The sequence below is a fragment of the Colletes latitarsis genome, chromosome 10 (assembly GCF_051014445.1).
Source record: "Colletes latitarsis isolate SP2378_abdomen chromosome 10, iyColLati1, whole genome shotgun sequence".
NCBI lineage: Eukaryota > Metazoa > Arthropoda > Insecta > Hymenoptera > Colletidae > Colletes > Colletes latitarsis.
The window spans coordinates 4994321-5010173 of record NC_135143.1 but is presented as its reverse complement, the minus strand read 5'-3'; the positions used below and the strand labels follow the sequence as shown (position 1 = coordinate 5010173).

The 15853-nt window shown below is 33.2% G+C and overlaps 1 protein-coding gene across 6 annotated transcripts in view; it reads right to left on the bottom strand.

Annotated features, from left to right (window-relative positions):
* The window catches only part of Kair1d (Kainate-type ionotropic glutamate receptor subunit 1D), an 881193-nt gene that overhangs the window by 22133 nt on the left and 843207 nt on the right, over window positions 1-15853 (bottom strand). For all 6 annotated transcript variants that reach the window (XM_076774728.1, XM_076774730.1, XM_076774725.1 and 3 more), the window contains 3 exons: window positions 8523-8721; window positions 3983-4214; window positions 900-1015 (listed from right to left, as the gene is read on the bottom strand). In XM_076774728.1, the coding sequence (XP_076630843.1) occupies window positions 900-1015; window positions 3983-4214; window positions 8523-8721 (547 nt within the window). The remainder of the gene's footprint in view (window positions 1-899; window positions 1016-3982; window positions 4215-8522; window positions 8722-15853) is intronic.

Genomic DNA, 15853 nt, shown 5'->3' with positions numbered 1-15853 from the left:
TGGAAAAGATAAAAATTTTAAGCGTTCATTTATCGACTACATCAATAGTTCCTAATATTTTCAAGTTCACGGCACAGTTTAGAGGAATATTTCTAATTTTTATATACATATCAAGGTCAAGGTCATCAAAGCTGTAAATTGTGCCATAAGTCTAACAAAGTTAAAAATATTCCTCTAAACTGTGCCGTGAACTTGAAAATATTAGAAATCATTGATCTTGTTACTAATTATTATTATGTGTTTCTGTTCATATATTAATCAAAAAATACATAATATAATTGTGATATTAACAAAAATGATTCGTTACCTATATAAATACGTTTCACCATCTAATATAATCTTTTTTATTTGATTTCTTAATTGTACAATGTTCATCAATGAATTTTAGTTTATACTTATGGTTTTAGCACAAAATTGAATCTAGCTTGATTTCTTTTAGAATATTCACAAGCCATCAAAGTGCATGGATATTTAACAAAATGTCGAGGCAGCAGACGAATAGTTCTGTTTTTATTCATCGACTGCTAATATTAACGTTCCATCTGTTCCATCGCTTGGACGTTTGCTTTTGTTTGGTGTTCGTCTCGTTTCACTAATTTTAAGGTTAAAGCGTCTACATTTACATAAAATATTCTGAAAAATGTCAGGACTATTTGCGCAACTGTTTTAGTTAAAATTCTTGACACACAGTTTCTATTACATGTTGGAAATACCTATTCCAAATTTTATAATTCGGCTTTCGTTGTTCTCCTTATTGTAGCCCACTGAGCATGGTTTAGTTTGTTCGATTTGAGATCTGTGATGTTCGAGTTAACTCGGGAACATGATTAAGAATCACTGAATTATACTGTTACTACGGAACAAACTCGGCGAAAATAAGAAAAACTCGGTATGCTTACCCTGCAGGATCCACCGCCGCGTTTCTCTTTCCACCAGCGCGTCTTCAGTAAGTGCAGCTTCCCCTCTTCCTGTAGCTTCAGAATTGCTCCGCTTATGGCCGTTCTGTACGGCGAATCTGAAAATCCAAGGTCGTTTTGAGAAACCCCCGGTCCATTTTCCAACCGACTTTTATTGTGCATGAAACTTTCGGAAAAGTGTCATCCGGGTTATCGTTTCTACGTGCCGGCGTTCTCACGGGACCGATCGACCGACGCGACGTCGGATTCGTGCACTTGCTTTCAGTTTTCCGCCGAAACGTGCCGCCCATAGGACGAGCTAAAAGAAAAGCATATGGGAACGATGACTTGTTGCAAAAGTTCGGGGATATTCGTCGAAAGCAAGGACACGCGTCGATACCAAAAATAAATCAGCATTTGATGATGTTATAAGCTTTATTGAAATCTGATTTTCATCCACCAGTGTACTGGAAGTCATTTGTAATAAACAAAATCAAAATGGTCGATTAATTTTTCCGAGATCTATATGTACACATTCATACAGAATCGATATTCGTATGTTTATGATAGGACAATCACTATTGAGGATATTGAAGTACAAATGTAGAACAGAAGTGAAGAATTTAAATGTCCTGTATTGGTCTACAGAATTCCAATTTCTTACCAACTACAATTTATTAAAATAATCTTACGAAAAAAACGCTCTTTAAAAACAGCAATGTACCAGATGACTATATCATAAACCGAATTCTCAAATCTCTTTGGATTTTAACTGTTTATTATGTATTGCAATAGTTTAACAATATGTATCTGTATATACAGGGTGTTCGGCCACCCCTGGGAAAAATTTTAATGGGGAACTCTAGAGGCCAAAATAAGACGAAAATCAAGAATATCAATTTGTTGGTGGAGGCTTCGTTAAAAAGTTATTAACAATTAAATTCAACAATTTCAAATCGTTCTGGAAAAATTATTTTCGGGTGCGAGCGTCAATTACAATCATTTTTTGTAAATACACATACCCCTGAAATCCAACTCACTTTCGAGAAAAAAATTCGAGTAGGTACTGAAATTTTTAGACGAAATTAAAAAATTTCAAATCGTACTAAAAAAATTTTATTTAGTTACAGGGGTCAATTACAAGCATTTTTGGTGATTAGGCATACCCGGAAATCCTACGCACTTTCGAGAAAAAAATTCGTGACCGAAAATCTAATGTGAGGCCAAAGGCTTCCCTGAAATTTCATGCGAATCTTTAAAATGTCATAACTCCTGAACGGATTGGACGATTTTGATGTTTCAAAAAGCAAACTACGCGTATTTTGATGGAGAATGTATGGAAATTCCAAAAATATTCGAAAAATTGAGCCTTGACTCCGCAAAATGAGAAAAACCCCATAAAAATGGTCCAATTTTCAAATGACCATAACTTCTATAATAGTGAGTGTATTTAATTGAAACTTTTTTCTGAACTAGTGCTCATGGGCACCTACAAAAAAGTGTTAGACAACTTTTCTATAGGGCGTCAAAGAAAATTACTAAAAATAAAAAACGAATTTGTAAGAAAAATCGACAGTGCCTAAATTTTTTGGCGAAAAGAAAAAATTTTAAACCGTTCTGGAAAAATTATTTTCGGTTGCGGGGGTCAATTACAATCATTTTTGGTGAATAGACATACTCCCGAAATCCTGCGCATTTTCGAGAAAAAAATTCAGTACGGGCGGAACTTTAAACATTAATAACTTTATAACGAAGCCTTCATCAATAAATTAGTATTCTTGATTTTCGTTTTATTTTGGCTTCTAGAATACTCCATTAAAATTGTTCTCAGGTGTGGCCAAACACCCTGTATGTATGTATAAGATAAGAAAATACTCCAACGCAAAAATCGTTCCAAAATTATTTTTATACACTTTACTGCTGCGCCAATGGCACCGTTGTAAATATTGTCGATTCTTTGGGATATATTGCGCTCAACGGTTGGCTCTATTTTATTTTTTCAATTCTTCTGTAATTCTGTTTAGTGTAGAAATATTGTACAGTGCACGAAACACTCATATGTTAAAGAATACATAAAAATTTGACTTGTAAGTTACTCTACATGCAGAAAAGGAGGAAAAAATCGGTTTTTATTTTTTTTTCACTGCGGCGCACCAGAATGAAAAATCTGAAAAAAATTGAGAATAATAGTAGTAACAATACTTGTTTACTGTGTAAATATAAAAGTAGTTCTACAACTTCTTCAAACGTAGTCAGTATTTTTCGCCATTTTTTGCGGTTTTTTATTTTTTACTACTTGGTTCTTCAATCAAAAACTCTGGAAAGCTTCCAAAATATGTGCCTCGGTACCCGAAATGTCTCTGAATTTTTTTACATCTTTTTACTTAATAGGACAAGAGAAATTGTACAAAAACATGATTTTCTTTATCACCCTATTACTACCCCCAGAGTCGAGATTTCAGGTTAAAAATTGGCACATAGGGTTTTCTTTCGATAACCTATCGAATGACACAACGCACGTTCAATTTGGTTTGAGGGCACATTTGACCCCCGTATTCGGCTTTACCCCTCGAAATATAGTGGAGGTTGTGTCAAAGGTTGAGGTATGGATTCCACACTGGTTTTTGAAACAAATATTTCTTATTCTTGTGACATTTTTGTTTGTATATAATAGAGATACTTAATAACTGAAGATGAGGAATTGATTTTATACCGCAATCTTCAGGCTTTTTAGTGAGTAAAGAATTCGAAAATGTAAATGTGCTAAAAAAAACGTTGAATAATATTTTAATACGAAATCAGAGAAGTCTAATAGCGACCATATAATGGCGTTCTTAAGACAGCGGACAATATTGTCAAACTTGAAAGGGTTTATTATTTTTCATAAAATTCCACGGTATATTTTCAATATTGCTTTAAGTTTTAAAACTGGTGAGAACTTGTACCCCAAGTATAAATTGATCGTAAAGACGTTTCCTCTGAGATCCTTTGCATTCTACATTGAATCTATTTTTCATTGGGCTATCTAAGGCTGAGATCCGAAACTTTTGAACGCCAGTGTTTATTCGATATGTGTAAGTACTTACTTGGTGGCATGGCGATGCCATATCCTTTCGAGTCCAAGAGACCGCCAACTTGAGTCAGGTCGCAGTTCCTCTCGATTACGTATTCGATAGAAGTGGATTCCATTAGGAACGCGTAGCTGCCTTTACCCTTGATCACTCGCTCCACGCCCTCGACGTTGCTGGTTGTAAATACCGTCGGCTTTGCCGAATCCATGAAGGACCACATGCGCTGGTACGTCGAGAAATTGGAATCCTAGATCACGCGAGGAATTTCATGGTGCCGTTAAACAATGGAACGTTGATTGAAATTGGTTAACCTTCAAGGAGGCCTATTACGCAATGCCCCTCGTCTGCGGTTTCATGGAAATCCCAAGCTGCCTTCGAGGCGATCAACGAACACTACCGTGCTTGACAATTTTATTTTTGTCTTGTTTACGCAGACGGATCGATCAAATTTGTCCGCGAGAAGCTGTTAAAGGTCTTTTTGTTTTCGCTTTGAACGCTGATCCTCAAAGATTAACCCTTTGCACGTGGCTCACTGCACGTGCACGTGTACAGTATATCCCACTTAGCGTAAGCTAGTTAAATGTTCCGCTCGCTTTTTGATGGTACGAACAAGTTTTATTCGTTCACGGATTTCAAAGTTGTCGATGATTATTTTAATTGATCTGTTTTTATCCACGTGACGTCGTACAGTGCGCAAAAACGTCCTAAACTCGGACAAAATGCAGCCCAATCGAATTTTTTTAAGGAACGAAAACTGCTTATATGAGTCTAATATCATTTGATAATACTTCAAACTATAATAAAATGTTGAATCATAGTTTTAGTTAAATTTTTATTGATTCAAATGGTCTAAAGTATCAAGAAAATTTGTTGATATTTTCGTTAATTTTTACATTTTTAAACATTTTTTTTTAGTGAAAATGATACTTCTATGATTAGATGATAAGATAATAGCGTTTTTTTTTTTTAAACAATTGTAAAAAGAAAAATCATTTCGACGAAAAATGTTACACAAGATCGCATGTTAGTTTCACATAAAATGTGTTTCTGAATATGTCTATAATAGTATTTAACAAGAAAATCTTGTACATGTTTGTACAAAACAAAGAAAAATGTATTTTATATCCAATAAGAAACGTATCCTCGTAGTCCTGATTTGATCCATGCATTTAGATAAAATGCTTCCCTTAATAAATGATTATATGTTTTCATGTATTTTCTGAAAATTGATGCCACCAAAGATTACTCTGAACTTAACAAACAAGGAAATGCATTGTATACCATTAATATATTATCATTCTTTCCAATAATATTGCAATATTATTAGTTATCACGATAGAGTTTTTCAATCGCCAATTAAAAGTTTGTTTTCAAACGTTCGTAGAACTTTTATTAACAATATTATGTTCTAAATTGTACGATTTCTTTAACTATAAAATCTTCAACTAATTAAATTATGTTGTACGATAAGAGGCAATAATAGAAACACTTACCCTAGTTCTATTTTTTATTATATTTTTATATATTTTTAATATATACTCCTGTCATTTTTAATACATAGAAATTAAAACTATATCTATTATATATACATATATAAACATACCTTTTACCTATTTCTGGTAATTCCATAAAGATACAATAAAAACAATTGAATTTTTAATATAATTTATGTTTGATTAGATGTTAATATGCTAATAGCATATTCAAAACTTTACTATTTTATGAATAAAATCATTTATTTATTAATGAACGGTTAATTGAATCTTTGATCTGGTTTCAAATTCAGAATCAGCAACTTCAAAAACCCAAATATACTAATTTTCATACAAATAAAATTACGCTTTTATATTTTGTTCGCGTTTCGGACGTTTTTGCACCATCACCTCGAATTGTGATCAGAGAGCTTGCGTTATACTAGTAGCCAAGCATAACGAAGGACTAAAGTTTGCATGACGGAGTTTTCTTAGATAAATTATCGATTCTTTTTAATTTTAAATATTTATAAATTTAATATTTAGTTACGAAAAACTTTTCATTCATTTAAAGCATCATAATCTGTTTTACAGTTATTAATATTTATGTAAATTGGGAGGTCTACATTTTTCATATGAACGAACAGTGCAATTAACTAACATCTCATATAAATTGGATAAAAACAGTAGAAGTTATTGAAAAAAATTATTTAACCCTCTATAATCCAGCGTGGCTCTGACTGATCGTACTTGCATACTACTATCTACATTTTTAAGGTCAATACAGTAGAATTCCGATTACCCGGCATACTCGAGGCTGGGATAATGCCGAAAAATTAAATATACCGGATAATTGGACTTACAAATTACGGAATTACAAAATGCAATGGACTCTCTTAAATCGGAATTCAGACTGACTATACATAGCACAGGAATAAAGCTACAGTTACATTGAAATCAAACAGTTAAACTTCGCCTTATTTGTCAACTGTTTAGTATTAACATCACTACTGGATGCATGCAGCTGTGACTTCTTCATTTGGGTGAAATATAATTCATAATATTTGTTACATGTGCGCGACCCATGTACGCCTAAAAAAGGGTCTAAAGAAACCCTGAATTGACTCGTAGCAACAATACGCTTATGAAGCCATCGACCATCGGTTGCCTTCTGCGACGTTTTACAATCAGCAATATGATGCTTTATTTTAAGCTTAAACATTTTTCAGTTTTATTTCGTCTTGCATGACTTAGTAAGGTCAAGGCGCTTCATAAACTTACTACCTGCTACGGTCGAGGCACGCGGAATTTCCCTGACGTCACTCGATGGTACCCTCAGTACCTGAGGGTGACCGATGGCTTGGAGCGGTCACTCGGTTAAATTTTTCTACCAAAATATTCCTCCAATCAGGGAAAATGACCGCCTTCCCTGACAAATTTAAAAATGTGAACGACAACCAATCCGCGTGACTCATCCTCGCCAGACCTCTAGACCGATAAGTATTTAAGGGTAGAATTTCTGACGGGAAACATAAGAATACAAACAACAAGTAAAACATACAAGTTAAAATCAAGGTTAGATTAAATCAAGTTTAAACCATACTGTGCTTATTTAGATAGATTATTAAATTCGATAGAAGTTTAACTGTTATCCATTATTGCACCACCCCAAATATTCAAGCGCTATTAATTTACCGCTTGAAGCGCATATATAATATAATTCATATTTCGAATTATGTTTAACTGTGCGCGTTGAACAACATTTACCGAAGAATAGTCGGAGTAAATATGTCAGTTATTCGGACATTCCTATTAGCCGGGTGCCGGATAATCGGAACTCTACTGTAGCGTGCTTCACAAACAATTAGTATAGTATACAGGGTGTCCCAGTTTTTTTTTTGTATAACTTTGCCAACATATTCTACAAGCAAAAGTAAGACAAAAATGACATATAAACATATGCTCTTAAATGTTTTATTAAGAAGTTATAACTAATAACATAAAATAAACGAAATGAAGTTAATTATCGCGGCATCTTAATCGCACAGCGTACAGTGTACTAAACATTATTAGCTCAGCAGAAATCAATAACGATATCAACTACTTCAGCAAGTAAACATAACAGTTTATGTAAACACAAATAGATATTCATAATACGTTCTTACGTTGTGTTGACGAAATGCCAATTCATATGCTTATTATTTAAGGGAATATGTTCATATATTTTTTTCTTATTTTTGCTTATACACCCTGTGTACAAGGTGGAGCGATACCTATGTCCACCTTGAATATCTCCGTTATTTGTAATAATATGAAAAAATGTTACATACAAAACTTGCACGGTACAGAGGGGGGCACATTGTGATAGAAACATTTTTCGTGTGGGTGAAGGCATAGAGGAGATTTCAAAGTCATCTTCATTTTTTTAAATGGAATGCTATATTTTTTTTATTGCGATGTGATAGCGGGTGTTGAGTAGACTTCATCAAGCTATCCTTGAAGGTCATGCAAGGTCAAATGTGATAGTAAAATAAACTTTCTTACATTGGTTAAACCAATATTATATTTCAAATAGTTTCAAATTGTGTATATAGTTATTGTTATATCTATATACACAATTTGAAATTACTAGAGAGTATAATTAATAAATCAGAATGAGAAAAAGTGATTTTTTATTTCCCAATTTATGTTTATTCTCATATTGTTCAATTTCGATATTATTTGTTGTTCTGAAGAGATGTCTAAAATAAGTATTCATTTTGAATTGCTTTTACAATCAAAAGGAGTACAACTTTCAACTCCTCTTATTGGCTTAAAAACTTGTAACCTTGTGCAATTTTTAAAATTTTGGAACATCGACGAAATTTTATAATAGTATTATTAGTCAGACATTGGTGTCAAGAAATCGCAACTATTTTGTTATATTATATTTTATTTACTCCACAAATGGTTTACTGTACTATGCTACTATTTGGCTTTCATCGATGCGTAATTTATACTACTTTGAAGGTAGCATATGAAACTCTATAAAGCGATTACGCCAATGTTTGTGCAGAATTCATAAGATATTCATGCGATCTTACCCTGAAAAAGGCTGCGGTGCTGCCTCCTTTGAGAGCTCCGTATTTGATTTTCGTCTGCTTTGCAAGATCCTCGGCTCCCTCGATCGGCGAATCCATCCTTTCCACGGTAAGGAACGCGGCCAAGTTGGCAGTGTACGATGAAATCATGATCAAAGTGAAGAACCACCACATCCCAGCCACGATGCGAGTTGACACGGCCCTGCGATAAGAATTCAAAGGGTGCAGAGAAATTTCCGCAACGATCAAAAATTGAAAATGCGTTTCATCGAAATGAATGTAGAACCAGCGTACGTTGCACTCGTTGGAAGTCTAAATCAACTTTTCAAAGGTAAATCTAACAGAATTCGATGCATCGCAAATATATAAGATAACAGGATGGTCTTTATTTTCCAATTTTTGATTTTTGTTACACTGTCCCTGAAATTATTATTACACTTGGTAAAAAAATAATTTTTACCAAATATTAAAATATCCGAACAACGGAAAAAGATTTATTTGAGTTAAAATTTTGAAATTTCTGTGATTTCACATGAATTTCGGACATAATAACTATTATTGAATTATTAACAACTATTTATATAAATGTAGAATTTCTTAGTATAATAGTAGCACTTGTATATGATTTTCAACAATATACATACTCAAGGTACTACAGTTGTTGAAGTCAGATTAAAATACTTTTTCTATATAGGAAAATTTGATTATTTCTTATTTGTGGGATTTTTTGAATAAAATGAGACTAAACACGACATAATTTGGATTATATTTACTTCTTTAATAAATGATATATGGTAAATTCTTATCACTTATAATATACAATAGAGAATATACAGCTATACAGAGTGTTTCAGGTTTTAATGCTCAAACTTTGTCAGAACATCATATGGCACAGAATAAGAAAAACATGTTCATAAATATAGGTCATTTAAAGCTTTACTAAAAAATTATAACACAAATACGGAAATACAAGTGGAATAATAATCGATTTGTCGTTACTGCGAGCATCGGCTCAAATAGATTAATGTATTTACTACCTGTCATCATTACTTCTAGAATTAATTAATACTCTATTTCAAAATGTCTATCGTTCGTAATATATGATTGGCAGCGATCAAAGATCGAATTTATAAATGTGTAAATTTCCTTTCTATTCTATTTCACATTATTTAACGCATTATTTATTTTTTGTGTTATAACTTTTTAATAAAGCTTTAAATATTCTATGTTTATAAAAATTTTTGTCTTATTTAGTAACATAGAATATACTGACAAAGTTTGAACCTAATCCACACCTGGGACATTCTGTATAAGTGCAGTAGTGGTGTCAATTTATATGGCATTGCGTTATCCTTACCATTTTCCAGAACTGCTCGCTCGAGATGAGCCTCAAAATTATCCATCTTTGTTAAGTTATCTATGTATATTATCTTTTCTTTTCACTTCTCCGGATATATGGCATAGCACGATCCTGACACAATGTTATATAAGAGAACACTAGTGTAATATTATCCAAATTATGTCACGTTTAGTCTTATTTTAATTGAATGAAAATACGGTAGTAAAAGTGTCAAATATTAATAAAAGTAATTGAATCAATATTGTAGGGCATTATTACGGAATAAGTGTGTGAATGGTATATATCTGTACATGAATAAATGGAAACGAATGATTTGTTAAATATGTTGCGCGAACTGCATTTGGGTGCATCTTGGGTGACTACGTGGACCATGCGGGGATGAGGTCATCAATCTAAGAAAGTTGGCGGGATCCTCGCATGGTATCTCGAAGGTCAGAGCGAAAGGTCCCGCGGACCAAACACTGGTATGAATATGTGTGTGAGTGGGCTGGGGACAGGGGTTGTTTGTCGCGGGTTATACTTAAGGCCGTAGGTTGCCCAGTTGGCCGCGGGTGAGTCCCGAGCGGGCGCTGGTGATCCAGGTGCTTGTGGTTGAAGGGGAATGCGGGAGGTGTGCCTCCCACCGGGAGGGGCCTGAAAAGACACGACGCGGCGGGGGACTCTGTGATGTCTCAGTAGAGTTACCGGTCCCCCGCCAGGCGCCTGAGGATGGTCATCGTGGGGTTTTAGCCGATAAGAGGCACTACCCGCTGGACCCGCCGGGTCCGTGAGTGTTCATGAGGATTTCTCCACGTACAAAAAGAGGGAGTAGAGTAAGAGTGATAAGAGTGAGCCGTGCTAGGGTGTGAATGACAAGTGTTTACGTTAGAGTGAATCCTAGGGCAGTGTTCTGCGTAGATGCGTGAATGGTTTATGTTTTCTGGTGGATGCGTGCGTGTTCTTTTGGACGAGAGTTTAGTTTAAGTCAAGCAGCAGTTGCAGAAAAAACATCGCGAGGAGAGTATTTGAAATACATTCATATTAAGGTTAATAGTTGTTTTCTTGCAAATCCTACAATATTATACGCAATGAGGTAGCTTTCAAATTTAGACAACTGCCCCTTTCATTTATTTTCTACGCCGAAGTGCTGACAGTATAGAATTTCGTATCTCGTATACCTACCATTAATGCAAAGATCGGCCCCAAGGTTTCTATATTTATTGAGAGATCACTGTATTTGTTAATACGTTCGAGTAAAGCGAAATCACTAAAATTTTAAAACTTTATTCTTCATCGATTCATTCGAAAGTTTGGTAGCAATTAGTTTCTTACCAAGTATTATAAGTTTGGAGTACGAATAAAAAAAAACTTCATAAAATGTTTTAACCTCTTTAAGTAAGAACCACTCTAACTGTATATAATTTTTCTTTCAATTGTTGTCCATTTCTACTTTAGAATTATCTCAATCTAAGACGAATATATTTTCATGTCTAAAAAATGTTGAGGACAATGTTACTCTTAATATACGAACTACACTACTGCTTATCTACTTCATCTAAATACATTAAAAGAAAGTTGATAACCGAATAATACAATATTCCAAGCTTCTACGTTTCACCGCGTTCCATGCATCTCGCGTGTTCTACGTGTATGATAATCATTCTTCTAACGTATCAACACGTAACTACAACAACTAAACGTCACTTGTAATAAAAGAGGAATGACGATAACGACTCGGGGATAGGAGCTGCTTCACGGAAAGTTTCGGAAGGCTGAAGCTAAGTTTCGGTCGTCTTCCCGAACTTCCGTCCGATGAGTAGCGAAAATGCACGATGTCTAACGCGAAGAAATTGCTGCTGCCTCTTTCGAAACATTTACGTTAAATTCTGCTTCCACTAAATAAAAACACGGCCGTAATTGAAATTTTTTCAACGACCGCATGGTAAAAATTCACAATTTCACGATTCTACTATCGTATCAAATCATTTTATAAGTCTGCTTAGTTTTTGTTTAAGAAAATTGTATTCGAGGAAAATATGAATTGGGACACATTAAATATTAATCACTCACAGAGTGGTCATCTTCTTGTACGATTTTCTGTAGCTCTATATCTCGGATTATATTGGTTTTAGGATAAGTACACTTTACTGTTATTATTATAAAAATGATGTGTATTTTTCTTTGCTCCCTCCATGATTTGACAAATTAAATTTATGAGCGAATAATGAGACGAGAATGATACTATTATTCTTAAAATTCATTACTGTATTGAATTATGCATAACACTGATTAAATTCATTTATCGATATCTTTTTCATAGAAATCAATCCAGTTTACTTACACAAATTCAATCTCAAGTTTAAATATATATAAGTCGTTAAAAATTTTGCTTCCCAGAATGGTTTCTTATATTTTTCAACATCATCTGTTAAATTCTTTAAGTTATACATTATATAAATTTCTTTTTATTGATCTCATAAAAATGCCATGTATGTACGTTAAAATTAAATTTTACGTTTCATCATGGTGGTTCATTAAACACGGAATTGCCAACAAAAAGTGTATGGTTTTGAGTGGCAACTAATATAGTAACAATACCTTTTTATAGGTGACGACATAGAGAAGATTTGGAAGTGAACCACATTTTTTTAAACAGAATAATTAGTTTCATATGACAAAACTTGCTACAGTAATGAATTCTGAGAATAGAAGTATGAGATTTTATATATTATAAAATTAATAGTGTGAGAGATAGTCAACTTTGAAATAAACAAAAATTTTTGAACTATTATGTGGGCACGATTTATATACGATTTATATTATCGAATATTAAAAAGTACTGTATTTATACTTTTATTCTTAAAATTGATTATTTTATTAAATTTTGCCATAAGAAACTAGTCACTGTATTTAAAACGATAGAGATTACTAGTTATTTTATATTTCTCCTTTTCTCTTACATTGAATATTTACAGTTTCATATAGATAATTTGCATATAGAAAAATAATTAATAACAATAATGATTTAAAAGATTGATTTTTTAAATGGTTCACGAAACTTGTACGTACAATAGAATTTAAAGCTTTTATTATTACTACGTATTAAGATAGATAATTTAGATGCTTTCATAAGGACTATTTGATTTAATTTAACAATCAAGAATTTCATTATATAAATGAATTTATATCTTTCTTTGAGAATTCATTTTATATTACAATCTTGATCTTTTATCTTCAAGTATATACTTTCACTGTATTTTCAATGTTATATTATTATAGAATTGGAAGAGATATCAAATAATAATAAAAAAAAGATGTTTAATGCACGTTTAAACTATGATTGCAAGGATACAATTCATTTTTATCCAGAGAGAATCTCTGTTGCCGTCATATCATGTCTCCCTTAAATTCGAACTAATTTTGACAGCAATTGAAGATTTTAAAGTGTCCTATTTCTACTAAACTATCCCATGTATCAAACTATTTCATAAATCTCTATTAACTAATTACATTACTCTCTAACTTCATTTATCAGTATTTCTTTCACACAAATTAGTCAAGTTATTTTCAAAATCTCCTCTAATATCAATTCCAATGTGCCTAAGACACTATCGTTTTTATTTATTATATCTAGTAATGTGTAACGATTAATTTTATAGTGTTATAATATCCGAATAAAGCACATATTACGTCAACTTCTCGATTGATAACTCATTAGTGCAAAGGAACAAAAACCACGAGTTTTAATTAGTTATTATGTCTGTGTCTTAGTTTTCAAAACATAAATCTATCCTACATTCTCGTCTACCGTATTCAAAACACAAAGTATGCTTCTTATCAATTTCCATTAAGTTTCTTTTTAACTGGAAAGTATTCTTGCACGAGTTTGCTTCGACTACTGGCGAGCGACTAATTATAAAACATCGATGGACGTCTCATAATTTGTTCTGGTAAAACTCTGTGTTTAAGTGTGCTTGCCGGGAGCTAAAAGTTCGCGCATTTAGATAACGCAGACTTATAAAATGACCAAATATTTTCTAAGCTGTTCTAGGAAGTTTTAAACGAAGGAACAGCAAAAACGTCAACGATCTCGTGTTTCCCGATTCGTGCGTAGCCTCGTCAAATTTCACTGACGACGAAAGTTATCGGAACTTCGGCTCGATATCGACGTCTTACGATATCCCCGGGGAGCAGCAACAACTTCCATTAAACGAAATGTCGTCGCTGTGACTGGGCGACGAGACAGAGCGGCGGCGCTAGCGATAGCGAAGCACGTTGACAAGTTTCGACACGCACGGTACGTGATCGGTTGCAGCAAGCCTACGATATAGCATATCCAGGCTATCGTTATATGAGAGTAGCACCTACGGACCCCGAATCTCGTCTTCCCTCCGATCCCACCCCGACACCCCAGATCTCACTAAACTCCTATCACTTTGTATACTCAGGTGAACCGTTCACTGCCGGTTAACCCATTCAGCCGGCATAACGAGCTAGACTCCTGGTCTGTGACACTTACAAGAGAAATTCACGATCCATACGAGCGTTTCTCGAACGAGATCGAGCTCGAATCATAGAAATAAACCGTAAAATACTAACCATATTTGCTCAGTCACGTTTATAATCTATACAAGTAAAATTGCAACTTAGTTTGTACTAAAAAATTATATCATTTTTAACACTAGATTTACGGATGTTGATTATATACCTATTTTTACTGGAATGAGCTAATTTGACTCATACAACAAAATTCAAGTTGTTTGCAAAAAAAATAGTTCTAATTCAATTTAAATGAAAGATTTATTATTAAAAATTTCATTGAAAACATTTTTTACGTATACACTGTGTTTTTAAAATACATTTAGCAAAAGAAATTTTTTCTGATTGTTTCCAACGATGGCAACCCTACGTAATTAGATGTAAAATAAATATCAATTGAAATACCTTTTACAAATAAATATCGAAATTAACTTTGTGGACCAAATTATTTGACAAAAAATTGATTTCATAAAATTATATTATTTCACTAAAAACGCTCTGATCACACGTGATGTATAAAACGAAATGATGAAAAAGGTGGGTAAATAAGACATTTTTTGATCCCAGCTAACTAATAAATTGACAAGTTTGAACATGAATGTTTACGCGTAATTGGTGTTAGAATTCTGATTCTTTATGTAAGCCAGAAATTTCATTTGCAAAGCAATTAACTGTTAAATCATTTTGTGAGTCAAATTGACTTACAACCGTAAAAATAGGTATACCACATTCGATAATACGAAATGAGGGGGTAAGTCGAGAGGAGGAATTCATATTTATGTATAATTCATTACGGAATTAAAAACCAACATATGTTATTATTAGCAACAAAATTCTAAATGAGTCAAATTGGCTCAGTCCGTAAATCTAGTGTTAAGCGATTACGACTTACAAGGAACCATCGCGAACTGTCCGGCTTCGATTTTGATGAAACTTTGTACACTTATAAAGCAGCCAAAAATAATCGACAGGTATATTTTTTTAGCTGCGATAATTCGAGTTTAAGGGATGAAACCATCCCTTGAAGTTTTGGCTCGAAACGGCTATCTCGAAAACGGAAAGATATACGAAAAAATTGTTAATGGGCGAGGTTAATGGTTTCTTATGTACAATAACATCGTGCTAAAAAATTTAACAAAATACAATTTGTTTTGTAAAAAAAAAAAATTTATTAACTTACTTTTTCAGTTTATTGAAATTTTCATAATGACAAAAAATGACGAGCATTTTGTTCCAAATTCATTGGTATGTAATATTTTAAAACTGCCTCTTACAGTTTTGCAGATTTTGATGATTTACATCTTGCGCGCACATTCACTATGGTAGTAGCCGTTCTAACTTTGATTTTAATGAAGCATTGTAGGGCTTGCACTAAATTATACAGTAACAAGTAACAAGTAACAATAACAGTAACAAGTTTCTTAATAGCAATGAAAAGATTAATTGTTTTTATTGC